At 44.7% G+C, this 23,304-nt stretch overlaps 2 protein-coding genes across 4 annotated transcripts in view; one reads left to right on the top strand and one right to left on the bottom strand.

The window, feature by feature from the left end:
- angptl2b (angiopoietin-like 2b) overlaps positions 1-18,478 on the top strand; it is a 38,144-nt gene extending 19,666 nt beyond the window's left edge. The window contains exons 2-5 of the mRNA XM_028808686.2: positions 1,041-1,912; positions 15,332-15,525; positions 16,058-16,328; positions 18,245-18,478. Coding sequence (XP_028664519.1) covers positions 1,078-1,912; positions 15,332-15,525; positions 16,058-16,328; positions 18,245-18,444 — 1,500 coding nt within the window. The 5' untranslated portion in view covers positions 1,041-1,077 and the 3' untranslated portion in view covers positions 18,445-18,478. The remainder of the gene's footprint in view (positions 1-1,040; positions 1,913-15,331; positions 15,526-16,057; positions 16,329-18,244) is intronic.
- ralgps1 (Ral GEF with PH domain and SH3 binding motif 1) overlaps positions 1-23,304 on the bottom strand; it is a 347,167-nt gene that overhangs the window by 154,538 nt on the left and 169,325 nt on the right. For all 3 annotated transcript variants that reach the window (XM_051932301.1, XM_051932300.1, XM_051932302.1), the window contains exon 9: positions 22,664-22,790. In XM_051932301.1, the coding sequence (XP_051788261.1) occupies positions 22,664-22,790 (127 nt within the window). The remainder of the gene's footprint in view (positions 1-22,663; positions 22,791-23,304) is intronic.

Here is a 23,304-nt window from a genome sequence, read left to right as displayed (position 1 = left end):
CCACTACTATATTACATGTCTTGGGTTCTAATCCCTTTATGTTCCCCATCTGTGTGGTGTTCTCCTGGTGTCCCTGTGGGTGTGGGTGCTTTGGGATGGACCAGCGCCCTCTGCTGGGGGGCTTACTGCTGCCAGGGTAGGCTCCAGCCCTAATGACACTGAGCTGGATTAAGCAGGTTTAAACTTTCACTGTAAACCCCACCTAAAAGTACTTCAGAATGATTTTGTTAATTACAATATAGCGCCTTTCCCAAGGTACAATTTCATGAACTCATTTTTATGGGCAGAAATGGTGGCACAAATGGTAGGCATAATGACCAAAGTGGATAGCATCACTGTCTCAATGTGCCACATGCCCCTTGTTCACCGGCTGCACGCTGTTCTCCTTATGGTCCTGTGGGGCTCCCTGCCGTTATTCTGGTTTTTACCCCACTACACCCCAGTGTGGTATACTGGTACATGGGTGACCTGTCCAAATGGTGGGTGCTTAGCGCTCGAACCCAATGACCATTGACGCGCTCAAGCGGGTTCAAAACCTTTCCTCCTAAAAGTGCTTTACGATAATTCAGTCCATTATTATTTAGCACCTTTTCCACTATTGAAAGTATGTGGGCAGCATGGTGGCACAGCAGTAAGCACTGCTGCCTCAATCCTCCACAGACTTGGGTTCTAATCCGGGCCTGCTCACCAGCTGTGTGGCATTGGCCTGCTCTTACTTTGGGTTATTCCCTGGTACTTTGGTTGCTTCTGTGGTGGAGTACACGAGGTCAGCACCGGGCACACTTAAGAGTCATCATGCCACCAGAAATGCACAGCGCATGCAGAGTCTCGACTGAGATTTGAACCACTGCCCTTATGGCATATAGTGCCTTTCCTACTGAACGCCATACCTTACACTTGACATTGTCTCGATGTCACAGGTCACTGTGAATCTTTAGCCTTCCAGATTGGCTCTTCAAGCCACATAGGTGCTGGTACTGACGTCTCGGCCTTTCTAACCCTAACCCTAACCCTCTCACATGTCTTCCCTTCTTTTGCAGGTGAACATCACAAAAGCCACACAAGTCTCTACCCACAATGAGGATGCACACGCTGCTGGCGGTGGTCTTGCTGCTATTCGTCGTCACTGCCGGGTCCTTCACAGGCGCGGCCCAGGAATTTAATCACGACGAGGAAGGCGTGGATCAGGAGTTCCTCCACGTGAACAGATACAAGAGGGCCAGTGACTCTCAGCAGGACAACAAATGCTCGTACACCTTCATCGTACCACAGCAGAAGGTGACGGGAGCCATCTGCGTCAACTCCAAGGTGCCCGATGCCATCCTGGAGAACAGAGTGAACAAGCAGGAGCTGGAACTGCTCAACAATGAACTGCTCAAGCAGAAGAGGCAGATCGAGACGCTGCAGCAGCTGGTGGAGGTGGACGGCGGCATCGTCAACGAGGTCAAGCTGCTCCGCAAGGAGAGCCGCAACATGAACTCGCGGGTGACGCAGCTCTACATGCAGCTGCTGCACGAGATCATACGCAAGAGGGACAATGCCCTGGAGCTCTCGCAGCTCGAGAACAAGATCCTGAACCAGACCACCGAGATGCTGCAGCTCACCAACCGCTACAAGGACCTGGAGTACAAGTACCAGCACCTGGCTAACCTGGCAAACAACCAGTCCATCCTGATCGCACAACTCGAGGAGCAATGCCAGAGGCTACCCATCAGACCCATCCCTCAGCCGCCGCCCGCCCAGCCGAATAAAGTGTTCCAGCCGCCACCCTCCTTCCCACGCATCACCAACCAGATCACCAATGAGATCCAGGGAGACCAGAACCTGAAAGACCAGCAGCAGGCCCTCCCGCCACCACTGCCCACCATGCCATCTATCACCGTCAGCCCAACTGCCACCAACAGACCATCAGGTAGGCTCAGCGTGAGATGAAGGTGGCATAACAAACACCGGGAATTCTACCACAGGGATGAGGGTGGGCTGTGCTGGGAGTTTTCTCTGCAAAGGAATTGGGGGGCTAGAGAGAAGTGTCACTGACGATATGCAAGAGGTGATGCCCATGAATAGCATGGTATCGCTGACTGTTCTGGGAATTCTGTAGGATAGAAGTATCAAATTTGAAATATACCTGGAATTGTATTGATCAGAAGTGGCCCTAAAAATTCCCAAGGGAAGAAACCCCAGGCAGACAACATTGGGAATTCACCAGAATAGCACTATGGTATTATATTTCTTGGGAATGCTAGTGGATTGTGGCTTTTTTATTGGGCTGTTTTGTGAAAAGTATTGGGGGGGGGCAAGAGGGGGTGTGTGGGGATGGGGAAATTTCCAAGGAGTGATGGCTCAGGTAGGCAGCATTGGGAATGTCCACGAATAGCACAGTATCACTAACTCTTCTAGGAATTCTGTGGAAGGGAGGAATTCAAAAGAAGTGTACCTGGGATTATATTGATAATAAAAAAATCCAAAGGGGAGAAGCTTCAATTAGGCAGCATTCGGAATTCTCCAGAATATTCCTTATATTTTATGGAAATTCTGCAAGAGAAGGATTACATTGAACTGAGGAATTTTCTTGATGTAGTGTACTGGTGAACATGGGACACTGAAAATTCCCAATTACAAAGACCCCTCTAGGCAGGATTACCCATGAGTAGGGCTTATGGGAATTCTGCTGGAGAAAAGTATTAAATTGGACTGTACCTGGAAGTTTATTGTTGAAAAGCACTGGGGGGTAAAAGTGGCTCTAATTACTGGGAATTATCCAGAATAACATTATTTTAGTATATTTTTTGGGAACTCTACTGGAAGGTGTTTTTTACATTGGACTGTAGTGTGAAAAGTATTGATGAGAGGTGGGGGGGGGGGAAGTGTGGGGAAGAGAAAATTTCCAAGGAATGATGGCTCAGGTAGGCAGCATTGGGAATGTCCACGAATAGCACAGTATCACTAACTCTTCTAGGAATTCTGTGGAAGGGAGGAATTCAAAAGAAGTGTACCTGGGATTTTATTGATAATAAAAAAATCCAAAGGGAAGATGCTTCAATTAGGCAGCATTCGGAATTTTCCGGAATATTACTTATATTTTATGGAAATTCTGCAAGAGAAGGATTACATTGAACTGAGGAATTTTCTCGATAAAGTGTACTGGTGAACATGGAACATTGAAAATTCCCAATTAAAAGACTCCAGTAGACACCTTATGGGAATTCTGCTGGAGAAAAGTATTAAATTGGACTGTACCTGGAATATATTTTTTATATATATATATATATATATATATATATATATATATATATATATATATATATATATATATATATATATATATATACTGGGGGTGAGGGAGGGGTTAAAAGTGGTTCTAAAAATTACAGGGGAAGAAGCTCCTTGGTAGAAACTACTGGGAATTATAGAATAACATTATATTAGTATATTTTTATGTGAACTCTACTGGATAGAAGTATTACATTAGGCTCTAATGGGAATTTTCCTATGAGGGAGAGAGTCGCTCTGAAAATTCCCAAGGGAAGAAGATCCATGTAGGTAGCACTGGAAATTCCCATGTATGGCACTATAGTATTTTATATGAATTCTGGGATTTTTTTTTTTTGATGAGGAGTACTGATGAAGATGTGCCACCAAAAATTTTAAATCATAAACGCCCAGGTGGGCAGAATTGTCCTTGAGTAGCATAATACCGTGGTATTCATTTGTGATTTCTGATGAAGTATTAACTTGGACTGAAATGGGAAGTTTCTTGATGAGAACTACTGGGGGACAAGCAGCTCTGAAAAAAAAGACCCCAGGTGGGCAACTCTGGGAATTCTCCAGAACAGCACTGTTCTACTTGATAGAAGTTTTACATTGAAGTTAATATCAGGCAGCACTGGAAATTCTCCAGAGTATTATTGTACATTCTGGGAATTTTATTGGAAAACTGTATTAAACTGCACTAAACTGGGAATTTTCTATGTGAAGTGTTTTAAGCAAAAATGGCTCCAAAACTTCTAAATGAAGAAGCCTCAGTTAGACAGCAGAGAGAATGTTGGCCTATATTTTAATATCGGATACCCCAGGGAATTCTACAGCAGATATATTGGGAATTTTCTTGGTGAGGTGTATTATGGTGGAAAAGTAGCCCTAGAAAGTTCTAAAGGAATAGGAATCCTGTAAGCGTTTATTGGAAATTGCCGTAGAACAGAGATCACTCCGACTGCTCTCGTCCAAATTCGGGTGGGAGTAGCAAAAGTGGAAATTCTCCAGATGAGGAGCAGGTAGGTGGAACAAAGAATCTACCTGTAGACATTTTCATGGTCTTGGTGAGGAGAATCAAGCAAGCTACAGTGGGAATGTTTGGACTGATGAATTATGAATTTCCCCTTGGGATTAATAAAGTATGCTATCTATCTATCTATCTATCTATCTATCTATCTATCTATCTATCTATCTATCTATCTATCTATCTATCTATCTATCTATCTATCTATCTATCTATCTATCTATCTATTATTATATAGCACCTTTCACATCTATCTATCTATCTATCTATTATTATATAGCACCTTTCACATCTATCTATCTATCTATCTATCTATCTATCTATCTATCTATCTATCTATCTATCTATCTATCTATCTATCTATCTATCTATCTATCTATCTATCTATCTATCTATTATATAGCACCTTTCATATCTATCTATCTATCTATCTATCTATCTATCTATCTATCTATCTATCTATCTATCTATCTATCTATCTATCTATCTAGCCTTTCAAATATCTATCTATCTATCTATCTATCTATTATATAGCACCTTTCATATCTATCTATCTATCTATCTATCTATCTATCTATCTATCTATCTATCTATCTATCTATCTATCTATCTATCTATCTATCTATCTATCTATCTATCTATCTATCTATCTATTACATAGCACCTTTCATATCTATCTATCTGATGCTATGTGTTTGGTGAGGATCACCAGGCAGACGAGCATCTCTGGAAATTCCTGAGAGAAACAAGCCATTCAGGTGGCCTTGATGGTCTCACTGGGCAGTATTGGGACATTAGACACCCTGGGGATTCTCGTGGACATATTGGATTACACGGCTGTAGGGATTTTCTCAATGAGGTGCATCAAGCAGGACTATAGCTCTGAAAATTCCAAAACTGAAAAATGTCCGGTAGGCGGAATAAGAATCACCAGGCGGGTCTACAGCCCTAAAAACAGAAAGGAGCCTCGGGTAGGTGGTAATGGAAATTCCCCCTTGGCAGATTATAATGTGGGATACTCTTGGAATTCTCCAACATGAAGTCTTAGTTTAGATTGTACTGGGAATTTCGTTCAGGCAAACAAAAGGCATTCACGGTGATCCAAAAACAGTATTCGGGAAATTCCCCTGAAGGAGACTACTGGGTATTCGGCTTTTGGAATTACTGTACTCCGGTTAGGGCTGGAGGGGAAGGGGGGGGTGGGGTCTGTGCTCAAACTGGGAATTCTAAGGATTATCCTGGAATTTAGGATGCAGCACCGAGTCTCGGTAGGCTGTGAGCCACCACGTACACCACATTCCCCCACAAGACAGAGTAGCGGGGTCTCAGTCCCCCCTCAGGGTCTCCATAATCACTGCAGCATTTAGAAGCCGTAGCGGGACACACAGGAATAAAGAAGAAGTGCAACTGTAGGCTCTCCCTCCCCGACCCCCATGTGCTGCTGTGGCTTGCGATGTCTGCTGATCACGGGCTGGCTGCTCGCCAAGTCAGCTGCCAGCCGCTTAAGCCTGGCGCTGGGCCCAAACGTCTGGGGATGACACGCAGGGGATAGCCCTCCTGGCCTGAAGGGGGGAAAGACAAAAGAAAACAAAGCAGGTCTTTTCACAAGAAGGGATTGGGGACGACCCCTGGTCACATTGTCTTCATACTCTGGATGGCAGCCACTCTGCCCATGGGGATGCCAAGCCCATTTTTTTTATTTTTGTGCCATCATCGACAGGTGACATAGGATATAACAAGTGGCTCTAACGATAATAAAACGGGGGCTTCCTACTGATTTGCCAGCCACTTGCATCTCAAACCTTAAGATGAGCCTCCACCTCCAGAACAGATGACAGTCAGGCGGCCGCTCGTCCAGGGAGTCCAAAGGGGCGCTGCGCCAAAGCAAATATTATTCGTCTCATTTAGGCCTGGAAGGATGCCTCTCCAAGCGAGGCGTACTAAATCACGGCTCTGTACTTCCAGAACTCCCATACTGTAAATCGGCGCATTAAACAAACCGAGGCTGCCAATAAGCCGTGGCTTCCCGGGACAGCGGAGTGCCGACTCCTGGCAGCATTATTAGCCCACCGAACCCACCGATCTAAAGGCCTCATTCATCACGATGGCCTAACTGGACAATCCTCCAATGTGCCGGAATCGTCAATGGGCCCCAGAAGAGACGGTCCAGTGAGTGTGCGGCACACCACAAAAGGGCAGCAACCAAGGGGGCTCTGGGGGGGGCTGCCCTGCCACGTTATTTGTAATTAGCCAATTACAGCGTGCTTGCCTACTACACCGTTTTTGGTTTGAGAGGAAAACAAAGCACCAGGGGGTCTGAAATCAGAGCTTGACAGGAACATCGACATCTGTCCAGAACAAACTTTATTTTATAACAGCACCTTTACTGTCAATATCTGTACTCTTTAAAGAAACAGACACATTAATATCTATTCATACTAAACGCACACAAAAAAGTCAACCTTTTATTACTTACTTATATAGCACGTTTACACCATACTAGCTGTCCCCTAGCTAGTAGTGAAACAGGACAAACTTTAAAAATCAATTAAAATAAAAAAATGTAATTCTGGCCAAGCAGAAGGTCGGTACGCTCCGACGTCAAACACTGGGACTGTAGCTGATCGTGTACGGCTCTGACGGGACAGCGTCTCCCGAATGGCCGTGACATCTAAAACACACGGGGCTCTGATCTCACTCTCAAAAACGTCAAACGTTACACCTTAACAATCTGTAGATGAACAAACAGGTAGCGCTAGCTAAGTGGAACCGAGGTGCGCTCCAACACGTGGCGACAGGTAGAGTGACTCGAATGGCCCCGCCCACAGCCTCTCTCTCTCGGATTCGCGAAAATAAATCGGTTATGCAAACGAACTATGACCTAGTGCGATGAGAGGAGTCGCAAAATCAACCGGAATGTTCAAGCAAATTATAAAAAAAAAAAAAGATATAAATCTGTTAAGTAGTTCTGTCGTGAAAAACATACAGAGAGACAGACATTGTATTATATAAATCTGGATTTAATATCAATAAGCTTATTCTTTAGGTTTGAAATGACCACCCAGATTTCTGTCCATGATAAAGGGATGTTAGATACTGCCTTTCATACCATATTTACTCTTTAGAGCACATAAAGCAGGTTGAAATCTGGATTTCTGTCCACAATGAACGTCCATCAAAACAGCAACCCTTCCAAGTTTATTTTATATACTGTAGTACCTTTAATATTACACTTACTGTCAATATTCTTGTTTTTAAAGTTCAGCAGGCAGTTTAAAACAGCACAACGACCTCTGAGCAAAACTAATGGGCACCTTCAAACTGTACGAGAGACACCAGCGTAACAAGCAGGCATGAAAACATAACCCCTGGTCACTCTTTATATAGCGCCTTTATACTACATTTAGTTTTAACTTTATACTACATACAGTATAACACCAAAGCATTAACTCTTTAATACTTATTTTAATTACACAGATAGATAGATAGATAGATAGATAGATAGATAGATAGATAGATAGATAGATAGATAGATAGATAGATATGAAAGGCACTATATGATAGATAGATAGATAGATAGATAGATAGATAGATAGATAGATAGATAGATAGATAGATAGATAGATAGATAGATAGATAGATAGATATGAAAGGCACTATATGATAGATAGATAGATAGATAGATAGATAGATAGATAGATAGATAGATAGATAGATAGATAGATAGATAGATAGATAGATAGATAGATATGAAAGGCACTATATGATAGATAGATAGATAGATAGATAGATAGATAGATAGATAGATAGATAGATAGATAGATAGATAGATAGATAGATAGATATGAAAGGCACTATATGATAGATAGATAGATAGATAGATAGATAGATAGATAGATAGATAGATAGATAGATAGATAGATAGATAGATATGAAAGGCACTATATGATAGATAGATAGATAGATAGATAGATAGATAGATAGATAGATAGATAGATAGATAGATAGATAGATAGATAGATAGATATGAAAGGCACTATATGATAGATAGATAGATAGATAGATAGATAGATAGATAGATAGATAGATAGATAGATAGATAGATAGATAGATAGATAGATAGATAGATAGATGAAAGGCACTATATGATAGATAGATAGATAGATAGATAGATAGATAGATAGATAGATAGATAGATAGATAGATAGATAGATAGATGAAAGGCACTATATGATAGATAGATAGATAGATAGATAGATAGATAGATAGATAGATAGATAGATAGATAGATAGATAGATAGATAGATAGATAGATCATCTTTATTTGTGACCTATCAGTGTGTCTTTTACACGATATTCACTCTCAATAGTTTTATTCTTCAGATCTCAGGTTCAAGTGGCCTCCCTCCTCTCTTTCTTTCTCTCTCCATAACTAATGGTCACCAGATCATTAGCCCTCCCATTTATATTATACAGTACATAAGTTCCTTTAATATTCATATTTATTGTCAATATCCTTATTGTTTAGAGCTCAGCAGGCAGGTTGAAACGGACACTCAGATTTCTGTCCATAACTGAAGTGACCCAAGTCATCGTCCCTTGAACCTTTTTTTGATATAGTGCCTTTTACAATCACATTGCTATCAGTGTACTTCTTTAGAGCTCAGCAGTTTCAAACCAGCACACTAATTTCCTTTCCATTCTGAGTGTTCACCCAAACATCTCTCTTTCACTCTCTATTTAACACTGCGCCTTTTAAAGCATATTTACGGTCAGTAATCTTATTCTTTAGAGCTTAGCAGGCAGTCTTCAGTGGCCTCACAGATGTCTGTCCGTCCAGCACCAGGCTCTGTTTCATTTATAGCGCCTTTCATACCTCATTCACTCACAATAAGCTCACTCATTAAAGCTCAGCAGACACCAATTGCTATCTGTAACAACTGGACACCCAAACTTATGCCTTTCATTCTTAATTTTATATAGCGCCTTTAATGTCACATTTGCCGTCTACAATCTTATTCTTTACAGCTGAGCAGGCCAAATTGATTTCTATGCATCCCAAATATGCACCCAAACCACTTTATTTGATATAGTGCCTTTTATACATATTTACTGCCAATAATCACATTTGTAGAGCTCTTTCTTCATGTCGCTCCTTTTGTACTGTTACTAGCAGCTGTCCCCTGTGGCTCCGCTCTCGCTGAAGTGATACAGGACAGTGAGGAGGCCCCACCCAGCTCCCTTCTCCTGAGGCCCCGCCTCCCCACTGATGACATCACACTTCCCCCTCCCCTCGGCCTGCAGCCTCTGTCTCGGGTTAGCGTGAATGTATTCGCTCCTGCAAGCAAACTATGATACGTATCACGATGAGCGAAGTCGCAAAATCAACCGGAATGTTCAAGCAAATTCTAGAAAAAAAGCCGATCTGAATCCGTTAAGCGAAAAGCAGACTGACAGACAGACGTTGGATTTTATATATATAGAAATTTATGGTTAATATCCTTCAGTCCTTTACATTCTCATCACTATCTAAGAGTTATTAACAAAGAAGTTGATCTTTATTGTAGATTTCACAGTCGCCAGTGTCTCTGATCTTTTACAAAGCAACTGTCCATCCATCATTGGAATTCCCACTTATATTAGAGATGATAATCAATACAGTAAAGTATGACGCTTTATTAATACAGAGACATTACCATAATATTTTATTAAGGCACCCAAGCCTCAAGACTTACTAATTTTATTCTTTTAACGTTAGGGTGATTTTTATCCCCCCACCTGTTCTGTTATTTGCATGACAATACGCAGTACTCGTCCAGTCCTGTAGATGGCGCACTGGACTCTTCTTCTCCTATTCGAGTTAAGAAATTGATGGGGGACATTTTGTCTGTCGTTAACGTAAAAGGAACAATGGCGACCAGCACCGTTAGCACGGCTGTGTAGATTCTGGGTTATGTTGGTATCACAGCGATAATAGCAGGCATGAAAAGAGCACTCGAAAGCTTTGCCATGTGAAAGCCAAGTAACCCAGTGATGTTACCACCGCAGGGCCACAAGGCCTCAGTGAAGGTGTGGAGGTCAATGACGAGTGTGTGTGTGTGCACAGGGTGATGAGATCGGGTGTAAAATACAGCAGCAGTCCATCCATATGTTATGTAGTACCTTTCAACACAAAGCTTATATAGAAGTATATACAGTTTGTATATTTATAGAGATGCCAGTCCACCACAGGGCACCGTCACACAGTGCCAGTCTAGCGATGACCCACTTGAGCCACTTAGGTTGTATATAAATACATCATCACGCCTTCCTTTGTAAGCAACAACCCAGTCTGTACAAGTTGTGCCTTTCATACTGACCGGTTCCTTAATGTTATATAGCGCCTTTCATAGTGTCCAATTCAACAGAGCCCTGCAAATCAACCGTAACTTCAAGTCGTGTCTTTCATAGCTGCTCGTTTTGTAATGAACTCCACTAAACAGCCTTCAGGTGTATGTGGTACCTTTCATGCTTCACATCCTCAGAGGTCTGCTGTGTTTTTTTAACTGTATATAGTGCCTTTCATAATTATATTCACGGAGCTGTGCAAAGCCGTCTTTATTGTAAACAGTGCCTTTTAGAACTCTCGGAGCTCCCAAAAACCATTTTAGATGTGTATATAGTGCCTTTCATAATATCCACAACATTACCAGCATGTGTAGTGCCTTTCACAGCCACCTTGGCCTCAGAACATTCCATGTTATATAGCGCCTTTAACGAGAGACTCTCCTTTCCACCCACCCCACAAAGAGTCTTCTCTGCCAGCACTGTCTGAAATGCTTTTCCACCCGCCAGCCCCGCTTCCTGCTTGGCTGTGCCCCACTCGCTGCCAACCTCTGTCCTCCAAGTGGTAACGAGGTGGCATGAGAATAATCAGCATGAGCAGACACCACAAGCCATCTAGTAAACCCTGAGCGATGCCGACAAGAGCGGAGACTGACACAGAACACGCCTGCCGTCGACGGAAAGAACATGAAGTCATTTCTTCCACCTAATTGCAGTCTGACAGGCAGTGCCGGGGGGCCGGGGAAGTGGGGGGTCTCGGCTACTGAGTGTTCCCATCCAACGAGACGTCAGGAGGTGATGGGCCTGCAGGCGCAGGCAATTTTCACAGATGAGTCTTGTTGTTATGGGATGCTGCCCCACCCAACCACCCTGGGGTCCCAAGTATCACTTTTTCCTTTTCTTTTTTTTTGGGGGGGGAATGCAAAGTGCTGATGCCATGTGAGCTGACCCTCCTGCTGGGCGCCTCCCGGGGGCCTCCCTGCTTCATTCCTCACCATTCTGCACTAAATCTGCGACTGGCTTAGACTTTACTGGCAGTTGTGTCCCATCCTTTAGGGGACCGGAAGCAGAGGTTTGGACAGCAGTTACTTTATATAGCGCCTTTCACAGTAAATTTGGACTTTGACTTTTGTAAAGCACCTTGCATGATCGTAAAGTTTTGGCTTTAACTGTTTTCTCTCACTCAGTACACTCTGACTGATGGTCACTGAGAAGACACATCCACAAAGGGTTATGGCGAGGTAGTCAAGTAAAAATGATATAGTGCCTTTCATAGCAACATTAATGGTCATGTAATAATTATATAATGACTTTCATACCACTTATTATTAGTCAAGTAATAATTATATATTGCCTTTCATAGCATACATTATGAGTCAAGTAATAATTATATAGTGCCTTTCATAGCACACATTATTGGTCATGTAATAATTATATAGTGCCTTTCATTACAACATTAATGGTCATGTAATAATTATATAATGCCTTTCATACCACTTATTATTAGTCAAGTAATAATTATATAGTGCCTTTCATACCACTTATTATTGGTCAAGCAATAGTGCCTTTCATAACACTTATTATTAGTCAAGTAATAATTATATAGTGCCTTTCATAGCACACATTATGAGTCAAGTAATAATTATATAGTGCCTTTCATAGCATACATTATGAGTCAAGTAATAATTATATAGTGCCTTTCATACCACTTATTATTGGTCAAGCAATAGTGCCTTTCATAATACACATTATTGGTCAAGTAATAATTATATAGTGCCTTTCATAGCACACTTATTAGTCAAGTAATAATTATATAGTGCCTTTCATTACAACATTAATGGTCATGTAATAATTATATAGTGCCTTTCATAACACACATTATTACTAAGCTCTTGCTTTAAAGCCATTCACTCACACACTCTCCTAAGGGTCACACACATATATAGTGCCTTTCACAGTACGTCTTACATTGTTGTTACTCTTATGTGGCACCTTGGACTGTCACAAAGTTTTGGCATGAAATGTTTTCTTCTTGCTCGATGCCTTCAGTGATGAGTATGGAGGGGTCACCCCAGCTAAAGGGAGAGGTCACCTGATGTGTATATAGTGCCTTTCACAGCACATATGAAGTACTTCAAAGCTGCTCACTCACTGGAGTCCCAGTCACACAGGCATACAGCGCCTTTCGTGATCACATCGCCTTTCCCTCAAACTAACAGACCATACCTGAGGCTTTCTAGCACCTTCCCAATCCACCATCCAGTCCTCATTCACATGGCTACCCATGTGATGGGCACTCACCAAAGCAGCTGGCTTTCTAGAAATGGAAATGTCATGGTGCTCACTGCGGGAGGCAGAAGCCCAAACTCCGCTGCTGGAGACACACGACGTGCCGATGCCCGTACCCAATTAAATCTGTCTTGGAAAAACACCAAAGGCAATTTACATCTGGCAGCCAGAGTCCCTCATTCACTGCAGCGTGACTGGCATGTGTCTGTTTTATCGAGCCTGGGATGGGTCCTGGGAGGATGGCATTTGGGCCAAAGTTCTGATTGACCCGATGGCAAAAGTAATAATTTTCATGTGTTGTGGACGAGGGTACCTGACCTCAGGCGGTCATCCATATGGCTTAATGTTCAAATTTGAAATGTGAGGCCCACCGGGCACAGTACTGACATTTATCAGCCAATCAGGGCATACTCAATGCCCAAACCATTTAGGGCATGACTAGGGATGGTGGGGGTAATCGCTGGCGTAATTAAAACTGAAGGGGGGGGGCTTCCATGAAAACGGAAGGTCCTCAGTGTTTGAAGCCAAAGCATCAGCATAGGTGCCAAACGTCACCAAAGTCTACTCAGGGCAGAATACACGGGTATAATAATAAAAAAAGAGAGCTTAGCATTCAGGAATTCTGATTATATAAACTGAGGGCATCACAGGGTATCTTTATTTTGGCCGTCACTTTCTGTTTTAGATGATGCCCTTTGGCTTTCGAAATGTTAGCCAATGAGGGCAGCGGATGGCATTTTTAAGTGGCCGCGCTCATGTATATTAAGGGTAGACTGGAAAAGGTGTGCACCACCAAAAGGGGGCTACCAACTGGGGGAGCTCATAGGGTGTAAAACCACCCCACCCCGACATATCCGTGTCGTCCATCACATTTAGTAGCTCCCAGTCACCCCACCTCACTTGTCGTCATCAACCTGGTGCCCGCAAATCCCCTGGCACGATGTTCTCAGCAGCCATGTCAATATTATTCTTGGCTTCCTCCACAGCAGCTTCCCTCCCTGAGGCACAGCAGGAGCCAAAGTCAACTGTGGCCACACCGGTCCACCCGTATGGTGCAGGCCTTCAGCTTGGGCTCTGAGACAGGAATGTTCCTGCAGTTAATAGCTGAGGCGTTCCCAGTGGCCTCCACTATGAGTACAATAAGAAAGCAGACCCCTAGGGCCCACATGAAGAAGGTGTAGGTGTCACTTTCAGCTTTTCTGTCCTTGTCTGGGGTGATTCATTCTTCTTTATTTATTCGTAATGTCTGTCATGCCAGGGCACTTCGATCCTTGTGCTATACTGGGTGGTCATATAGCGCCTCGGAAATGAAAGGCGTGCATGTCTTGGACTCACACTGAGACACAATCTGTCACGATTGAGCAACACTGATATTGTCACATGAGCACAAGAATCTGTGCCACACTCTGCGCCACCACTCCCCACGGTCACCACCTGCAGCATATCCAGTCCCAGACCCACCAGTAAAACACCCCCAACATGTTCAACCTCCTTCCTAGACTTAATGATGCGCTGTTATAAACAAACCTCTGGGACCCTCCCAACCCACCAGCTCTTGAACTTCCATATCAGACCTTTAAGAGGTACAGACAGTAATACACCCGGGTCACCACCAGGGGGCAGTGAAATAGAATTATTAGTAACCATAGTCCAGTGCTTTATATGGGGACCCTGAAGCCACAACCAGCGGCCACCTCCATGACCCCTTCTGAGTTCTGTGCCCATTACACATAGTACCCCTCGGGATGCTGTACCCATTAACCCCCCAGTTCCTGCTTCGCAGTACTGCACTTGTTACCCTCAATAAACCCCCTAGGATCTTGTGCCCCTTACCCTTAAGAACCCACCTGGGTTTTGTGCCCATTACCCCTCAGTACCCCCTGGAATCGTTTTCCTCTTACCCTCATGGAACCCCTTCCTAGGTCCTTTGCCCATTATCTCTAAGTAAGCCCCTTCTGGGTACTGTGCCCACTATCTCTAAGTAGCCCATTCTGGGTACTGTGCCCATTATTTCTCAGCATCCCCTCCTGGATTCTACTCTTATTATGCTTTCTACCCATTATGGGTACAGTGCCCATTTTTCCCTCAGTACTCCCTTCTGGGTACTGTGCCAATTACTCTTCAGTACCCACCTTTTGAGTCCCACTACTACACAATACCCCCTCCCACTTCCTATAGCCATTACCCTTTAGTGCTCCCCTTTGGTTCTTGCAGTATGGCATGATGAGTGTCCTCAAAGCGAGTTTGTGTCTTTTACTGATTAATTAATTTAATTTCTTTTATTATTTTATCAAACTGATCAGAGATTTCCACTACTGCCAGTCAAGACAGACCAGGTGTTTGAATTCAGGATTAACCTGGCACCTGGCAGAGGTGGTGTAGGACAGTCAGACAGACTGACCGACATTCTCATGTCTCGTCCTGCCATTTCACCCACAGGTCCCTGGAAGGATTGTCTACAAGCGCTCGAGGACGGCCATGACACCAGTGGCATATACCTGGTGAAGCCCGAGAATGCCAACAGGCTGATGCAGGTGTGGTGCGACCAGCGGCACGACCCCGGAGGCTGGACAGTCATCCAGAGGCGACAGGATGGCTCTGTTAACTTCTTCCGGAACTGGGAGACATATAAGGTAAGAGGTTCACTGCCAACCTTAATGGTACTAGAGGAGGAGGAGGAGGAGGAAAACAGAGAAGAGCCAACGCGACAGTCAGTGAGGAAGAGGGTAGTGGAGGATATAAGATCAAGGGTACATTCTACACTCTGCCAACCTCTAGTTTCATGTTTCAAGGATGCCAGCACATGGGCACACTACACTGTGTGGAGGTGTCCAGGAGGGTAAACCACTCCCCCTGTGCCATACACTGCTCAGTGTGTCACCTGCGCCACTCCACCACACTGCCAAGTGACACTGCTGCTCTGATTATGCGTCGGCTTTGCCATCATTAGCCATAAGGCCCACTCAACTATTTGAACCCACTGGGTATTTTCATATAATGCTTTTAGCTGCAGCCCACAGCCCAAACTCTTTTACTGGCATGCTGCCTGGCACCAGTCTGCAGTGGAGCATTGCACTGAGCAGGTCCAGTTGCCCACAGTCTGCACATTACACCAGACAAGTTGATCCTGACCACTCTATTGCCCTTTCTCTCTGATATCTGCAGCAAGGCTTTGGGAACATCGACGGAGAGTACTGGCTCGGCCTGGAGAACATTTACTGGCTCACCAGCCAGGGCAACTATAAGCTGCTGGTCACCATGGAGGACTGGCTGGGCCGCAAGGTATTTGCCGAGTATGCCAGCTTCAGACTCGACCCAGAACCGGAGTTCTACAAACTCCGGCTCGGCCGCTACCATGGTAACGCTGGGGACTCCCTGACGTGGCACAATGGGAAGCAGTTCACTACTCTGGACAGAGATCACGATGTGTACAACGGTAAGAGCCACTAACCACCAATGATACGGCAAGGGGGTCCGAGATACCAGAGTGAGGGTGATGAGGGTCATCAGTCCAGAATGAGGGAAAATTAAGGGCACCAGTGCTTAATGGGTAAGGGTGAAGGGTGCTATGAGAAAAGTCCCCAGTGTTTAATGGGTGGGGATGGTGATGGCAATGGACCCTGAAGCTAAGAATTGTGTTGGGGTGACCTGGGTGTATTACTGTCAGTGGCTGATGATCGAAGTAACAAATGGGTGATGATGATGATGATGATGATGATGATGATGATGATGATGATGATGATGATGATGATAATGATGAAGGTCACTAATCATTAGCAGATGAAGTTAAAAAACCAAAGTCATGAGTTAGGTGATCATGAAAGCCTTTAGTTGGTTTTACTTACTTACTGGGTTATGATGAAGGCTTAAAATCATTGGCGGTGATGAAGATGAAAATCCCTGGTCACTAAAGGATGAGAATGAAGGCCACTCATCATTAGTGAATGATCAAGAAGATCATTAGATGGAGGAGTGTGAGAGTGAAGGCCACCATCCTCTGTGAGTGAGGACAGTCCATGTGGTTCATACTACTGTAGGCTATGAGGCTCACCACTTGGAGCAGACAGTGACAAAAGTCACTAGTCCCTCGTGAATGACAATGAAAATAATTAGTCCCTAGCTAGCTCTTAGTGGATGGTGAGGTAGGTAGGTGATGATGAAGGAGACCACTATGTGGTGGTTAATGATGAAGGTTACCAGGGAGTAATATACGAGGATAAGGAACATTTTGGGAGATGGAACATTATGGGCATTAGTCTTAATCAAGTGAAGTCAAAAGAACAGAATGATCAGCTGGTCCTCGTAGATGGCTATGAAGCACATGATGAACATGTGGTGGATGTTGAAGCTTACCACTGAACCCTGGCTGGTACTCAGTGGGTGATGATGAAGGTGGCCAGTTGTTACAATGATGTAGGAATCCACTAACTAGTGGTTGATGTTCACAGTCAATGGTCACTAGTGGCTCAGAGTGATGTCTACTATTCCTTAATGTCGCTCATGAGTGAGGATGAAGGCCACAGTCCTCCTTGGGTGGTAAGAATGGCTAACTAGGTGTCCATACTAGGTGATGATGATGAAGGTTACCACTACTTGGTGGTTAATGATGAAGGTTACCAGGGAGTAATATACGAGGATAAGGAACATTTTGGGAGATGGAACATTATGGGCATTAGTCTTAATCACGTGAAGTCAAAAGAACAGAATGATCAGCTGGTCCTAGTAGATGGCTATGAAGCACATGATGAACATGTGGTGGATGTTGAAGCTTACCACTCAACCTTGGCTGGTACTCAGTGGGCGATGATGAAGGTGGCCAGTTGCTACAATGATGTAGGAATCCACTAACTAGTGGTTGATGTTCACAGTCAATGGTCACTAGTGGCTTAGAGTGATGTCTGCTATTCCTTAATGTCGCTCATGAGTGAAGATGAAGGCCACAGTCGTTCTTGGGTGGTAAGAATAGCTAACTAGGTGTCCATACTAGGTGATGATGATGAAGGTTACCACTCAGCACTGGGTGATGATGAATGTAATGAGACCTCACTGGCCGATGATGAAGCCCATTCATCATAATCTTAGGTTGCTAGTAGACTGAAGATGACACCACTAATGGGTGGTTGATACTCACCATCACTGGTCACTGATGGGTGAGAATGAAGGCCAGCAGTGATTCTGATGGTCACCGCTTACCAAAAGCGTGTGCTGTGTGCTTTTCAGCTGACATGCCCAAATGCCCCGGAGGCAAATTACCAGTCCAATATCTCTGCTGCCCGCATTGCCCCCGCAGACCATCCTTTTTGTCCCTGGCTGAATACTCCATGACCCCGATGTTTGTATTTACTATTGCAGGTAACTGCGCCCACTACCAGAAGGGAGGCTGGTGGTACAATGCCTGTGCCCACTCCAACCTCAACGGCGTGTGGTATCGAGGTGGGCACTACCGGAGCCGCTACCAGGACGGAGTGTACTGGGCCGAATTCAGAGGGGGTTCTTACTCACTGAAGAAGGTGGTGATGATGATCAGGCCCAATCCCAACACGTTCCACTAGGAGCCAGAGCCACAGGCCGCCTCACGACGACGTACGTCTGTCTGAAAAAGTGCAATTTGTGTATTTATGTGTATTGTGCTTCACAAGTCGTGCGATCGCTTACACCTGGCAGCCAGTGGAGGGCGAGAGTGAGCAGGCGAGCGCTGGACAGCGGGAGACAGAGGGTGAGAGAGTGAATGGGACCGAGAGTGAGAGTGTGAGTGTGAGGGAGAGAGTGCATCAGAGTGAGCACAAGCGTGTGTGCGTCAGAGCGAGTGTGCGACACACACTCATTTCTTTTGTATTTTTGTACATGAAGCCGATGTTCAGGGTGACTCTTCTTGCGGCTCTTTCCCAGTACTGCACCCTGCAGCTCCCTGCTGGGATGTGATTTAATTTATAGACTTCTCCTTTTGTTTATAAATAAATTGTGTAAAAAAAATAAAATAAAATAAAAAAGGAAAAAAAAAAAATTTGGATTTCCTATCAACATGTAAACAGAGTGCCAGGGTGTGATCACCCTGAAGGTGGCACAGCAGGTAAGTGCCGTTTGGCATGCAGCTTTGGACTTCACCCCATTCTTATAGTGCCTTTCACAGGTCATTCGCATGGAAGGTGCATGCTGTCTGCAAGCCTAGACATTAACTCACCCTTAGTAGGACCGAGTGGGTGACCGCCAGCCGCTTTTTGTCATAGTCAGAGGTGACATATCGTGGCTGTGCTGATTGCAATCACGCATATCACTGGCAATCCTTGGGCCATTTAATGACTTAATGATCTATGCTGAACATTTATATAGTGCCTTGAGAGTCAGCACTGTGCTGAACCAAATTAAAATCATGTCAGTGACAAAGGATTAGGGTGGCATGATGGCACTGCTGCTTCTCAGATCCAGCATCCTAACCTCACAAGTGGAGTTTGCATGTTCTCCCTGAACCTCAGCCCACTCTCAAAGACATGTGTGACTGACTAGCTGGCTGGTATTACAGTTTGAATAAGTGGGCCCTACTGTGAACCACCATGCCAGGGCAGGCTCCCCATAACCTTGAGTTGGGTGAGGCAGGTTTTAGAAGATCAGTATACAGTGCATCCGGAAAGTATTCACAGGGCGTCACTTGTTCCACATTTTGTTATGTTACAGCCTTATTCCAAAATGGATTCAATTCATTTTTTTCCTCAGAATTCTACACACAACACCCCATAATGACAACGTGAAAAAAGTTTACTTGAGATTTTTGCAAATTTATTAAAAATAAACAAACTGAGAAATCCCATGTCCATAAGTATTCACAGCCTTTGCTCAATACTTTGTCGATGCCCCTTTGGCAGCAATTCCAGCCTCAAGTCTTGTTGAATATGATGCCACAAGCTTGGCACACCTATCCTTGGCCAGTTTCGCCCATTCCTCTTTGCAGCACCTCTCAAGCTCCATCAGGTTGGATGGGAAGCGTCGGTGCACAGCCATTTTAAGATCTCTCCAGAGATGTTCAATCAGATTCAAGTCTGGGCTCTGGCTGGGCCACTCAAGGACATTCACAGAGTTGTCCTGAAGCCACTCCTTTGGTATCTTGGCTGTGTGCTTAGGGTCGTTGTCCTGCTGAAAGATGAACCGTCGCCCCAGTCTGAGGTCAAGAGCGCTCTGGAGCAGGTTTTCATCCAGAATGTCTCTGTACATTGCTGTAGTCATCTTTCCCTTTATCCTGACTAGTCTCCCAATCCCCACAGCATGATGCTGCCACCACCATGCTTCACTGTAGGGATGGTATTGGCCTGGTGATGAGCGGTGCCTGGTTTCCTCCAAACGTGACGCCTGGCATTCACACCAAAGAGTTCAATCTTTGTCTCATCAGACCAGAGAAGTTTCTTTCTCATGTTCTGAGAGTCCTTCAGGTGCCTTTTGGCAAACTCCAGGCGGGCTGCCATGTGCCTTTTACTGAGGAGTGGCTTCCGTCTGGCCACTCTACCATACAGGCCTGATTGGTGGATTGCTGCAGAGATGGTTGTCCTTCTGGAAGGTTCTCCTCTCTCCACAGAGGACCTCTGGAGCTCTGACAGAGTGACCATCGGGTTCTTGGTCACCTCCTTGACTAAGGTCCTTCTCTCCCGATCGCTCAGTTTAGATGGCCGGCCAGCTCCAGGAAGAGTCCTGGTGGTTTTGAACTTCTTCCACTTATGGATGATGGAGGCCACTGTGCTCACTGGGACCTTCAAAGCAGCAGAAATATTTCTGTAACCTTCCCCAGATTTGTGCCTGGAGACAATCCTGTCTCGGACGTCTACAGACAATTCCTTTGACTTCATGCTTGGTTTGTGCTCTGACATGAACTGTCAACTGTGGGACCTTCTATAGACAGGTGTGTGCCTTTCCAAATCATGTCCAGTCAACTGAATTTACCACAGGTGGACTCCAATGAAGCTGCAGAAACATCTCAAGGATGATCAGGGGAAACAGGATGGACCTGAGCTCAATTTGGAGCTTAATGGCAAAGGCTGTGAATACTTATGGACATGGGACTTCTCAGTTTTTTTATTTTTAATAAATTTGCAAAAACCTCAAGTAAACTTTTTTCACATTGTCATTATGGGGTGTTGTGTGTTGAATTCTGAGGAAAAAAATGAATTTAATCCATTTTGGAATAAGGCTGTGACATAACAAAATGTGGAAAAAGTGATGAAGCGCTGTGAATACTTTCCGGATGCACTGTATGACAAAGGGTTGTATTACAATGCACTACATATTATGACTTCCAGTCACTTCTCTTTATATCATGAAGAACCCTTTAAGCACTTTAGCGCCCCCTGTCTGTGAATTTCTCTCTTATGCTTAACTCAGCATCTTTAAGCCCAAAACTTCCACTTATTTCAGGAGAAAGGTTATAAAGTGCATAGTACACAGCTCTACTTCAAATGCTGAATTTAAAAGGCACTATATACACCTGAAATGGATTCATGGTTTTCCTACACAAGATGACCAACAAAAGGCACAGATCCTGCTAATCACTGAGATGATCCATCCATCCATCCATTTTCCAACCCGCTGAATCAGAATACAGGGTCACGGGGTCTGCTGGAGCCAATCCCAGCCAACACAGGGCGCAAGGCAGGAACCAATCCTGGGCAGGGTGCTCACTGAGATGATCCTCAACCCAATCCCGGCTACAGATGTACAGTTCACATGATGGCCACCTGCGGCGACTGCTCAGCCTCCTGGTGAAGTTTCAATTCAGGTTAAGATCACAAAGCGCACCCCCACCCGGCAAAACTTCCTGTGCATCAGGTAATGTCAATCACTTAGAGCCCACCCCGCTACAAAATGTGCTCACAGGACACTCCCTCTTACTCTTAAAGTAGCTCACATGATGGCCACTTGAGGGAGCCACTGAGCCTCCTGTTGAGATATCAGGACAGATTAGGATCATAAAGTGCACCCCCCCACCTGACACAAGTCCTACACTTCAGTTAATGTCAATTGCTAATCACACCCCCAAAACCCCCAGCTACAAAATGCTCCACTGGACCCTCCCTACCCTAATGAGGTCACAAACTGCACCTCCACCCAGCAAATGTCCTGTACCTTAATGTGCACCCCCAAAGCCCCCAGCCACATATTATATTTATATGACCCGCCCTGCTCATTCTAAGGTAGTGCATATGATGGCCTCAGGAGGGAGCTACTGAGCCTTCTTTTAAGGCAACGGTTCTGAAATTGTGGAGTGCGCCCCCCTGAAGTAACAAAAAAAGGGGTCGCGAATGTTGCCATATGGGGCGTAATTTTGCTATTCGTAGGAAAATTTTAAACCTGTAGCGGCGTATCGGCAGCAAAAAATATAGGAATAAATTTTAACTAGGGTTTCAAAAAAATGTTAGGGGGGCGCGATTAAAACTGTTATAAAAACTCGGGTCGCAAATACTTAAAGGATGAGAAACCCTGTCTTAAGGTTTAAGCGCAGCTTAGGAACACAAAAAGCACCCCCAACTTGACCAAGTCCCATACATCAGGTAGAGTCACCTCACTCCCCAAAAACTACAAAATGAGTTCACAGGACACTGCCTGTTCATCATGAAGTATTCCTCGGGTACAGCCCTTCACAAAATACAGTACTGGAGGATTGTCACTGGAAGGAGCTGCTGGACCATCCCCATCCCACATGGGTGAGGTTCTGCTCAGCCCCCACATCTCAAGTACCATTTGGTCCAACCCCATTTCCTACAACAGCACCCCTTGGCGACGCTCTCTCACCTAGGTAAGGGATGCAAGGAACCATCCTCAACGTCCTCATGTACTCCCGCATGCGGCTATAGTTGTCTTCCTTGGACATCAGGAAGTCCAGCTTCTCAAAGGTGGTCTTGTCCCTGCGACTAATGAGCTGTAAAACAGAAGAAAAGAGCTCATTCAGCGGAACATCATACAGACGGTCTGAAGACAGAGGGCGCTGATGCTTTGTTCACAGAAAAACAAGAGAGAAGCCCCCTGGTCACACAGTAGAGCATAAAAGCAAAAGGAAAGCGCTACTTGGTGCATTTGGTCAGACAGTGGGCACCCAGTCCTCACACGCAGTGGAGACAAATGCTATAAAATAGGGGACAAAAGGTGCCATTGACAGTGCCATTTTATCAGACCTCATAGACCCCTCAAGTGCAGCTCAGTCAGGTTTTTGCCATTTGAAGGCTAGGACCCCAGATTGTAAGAAAAAGCAACTTTATCTGGGGCCTGCCTGGAAGACCACCTCCATTTGATCATTTAGGCTCATCTCTAGAAGTCTCTGTAGGGAATGGGGGGGTCCTCATCTCTTTACATCCCATTACCAGACATGATTTGACTAATCTCTTTAGAAGCCCTCAAGCCAGACTCTGTCACATTCTAGAGGTTCACTCCATTTT

This window comes from Erpetoichthys calabaricus, chromosome 9 (assembly GCF_900747795.2).
Source record: "Erpetoichthys calabaricus chromosome 9, fErpCal1.3, whole genome shotgun sequence".
In the NCBI taxonomy this organism is placed as follows: Eukaryota; Metazoa; Chordata; class Cladistia; order Polypteriformes; family Polypteridae; genus Erpetoichthys; species Erpetoichthys calabaricus.
This window is presented reverse-complemented; position numbering and strand designations above follow the sequence as displayed.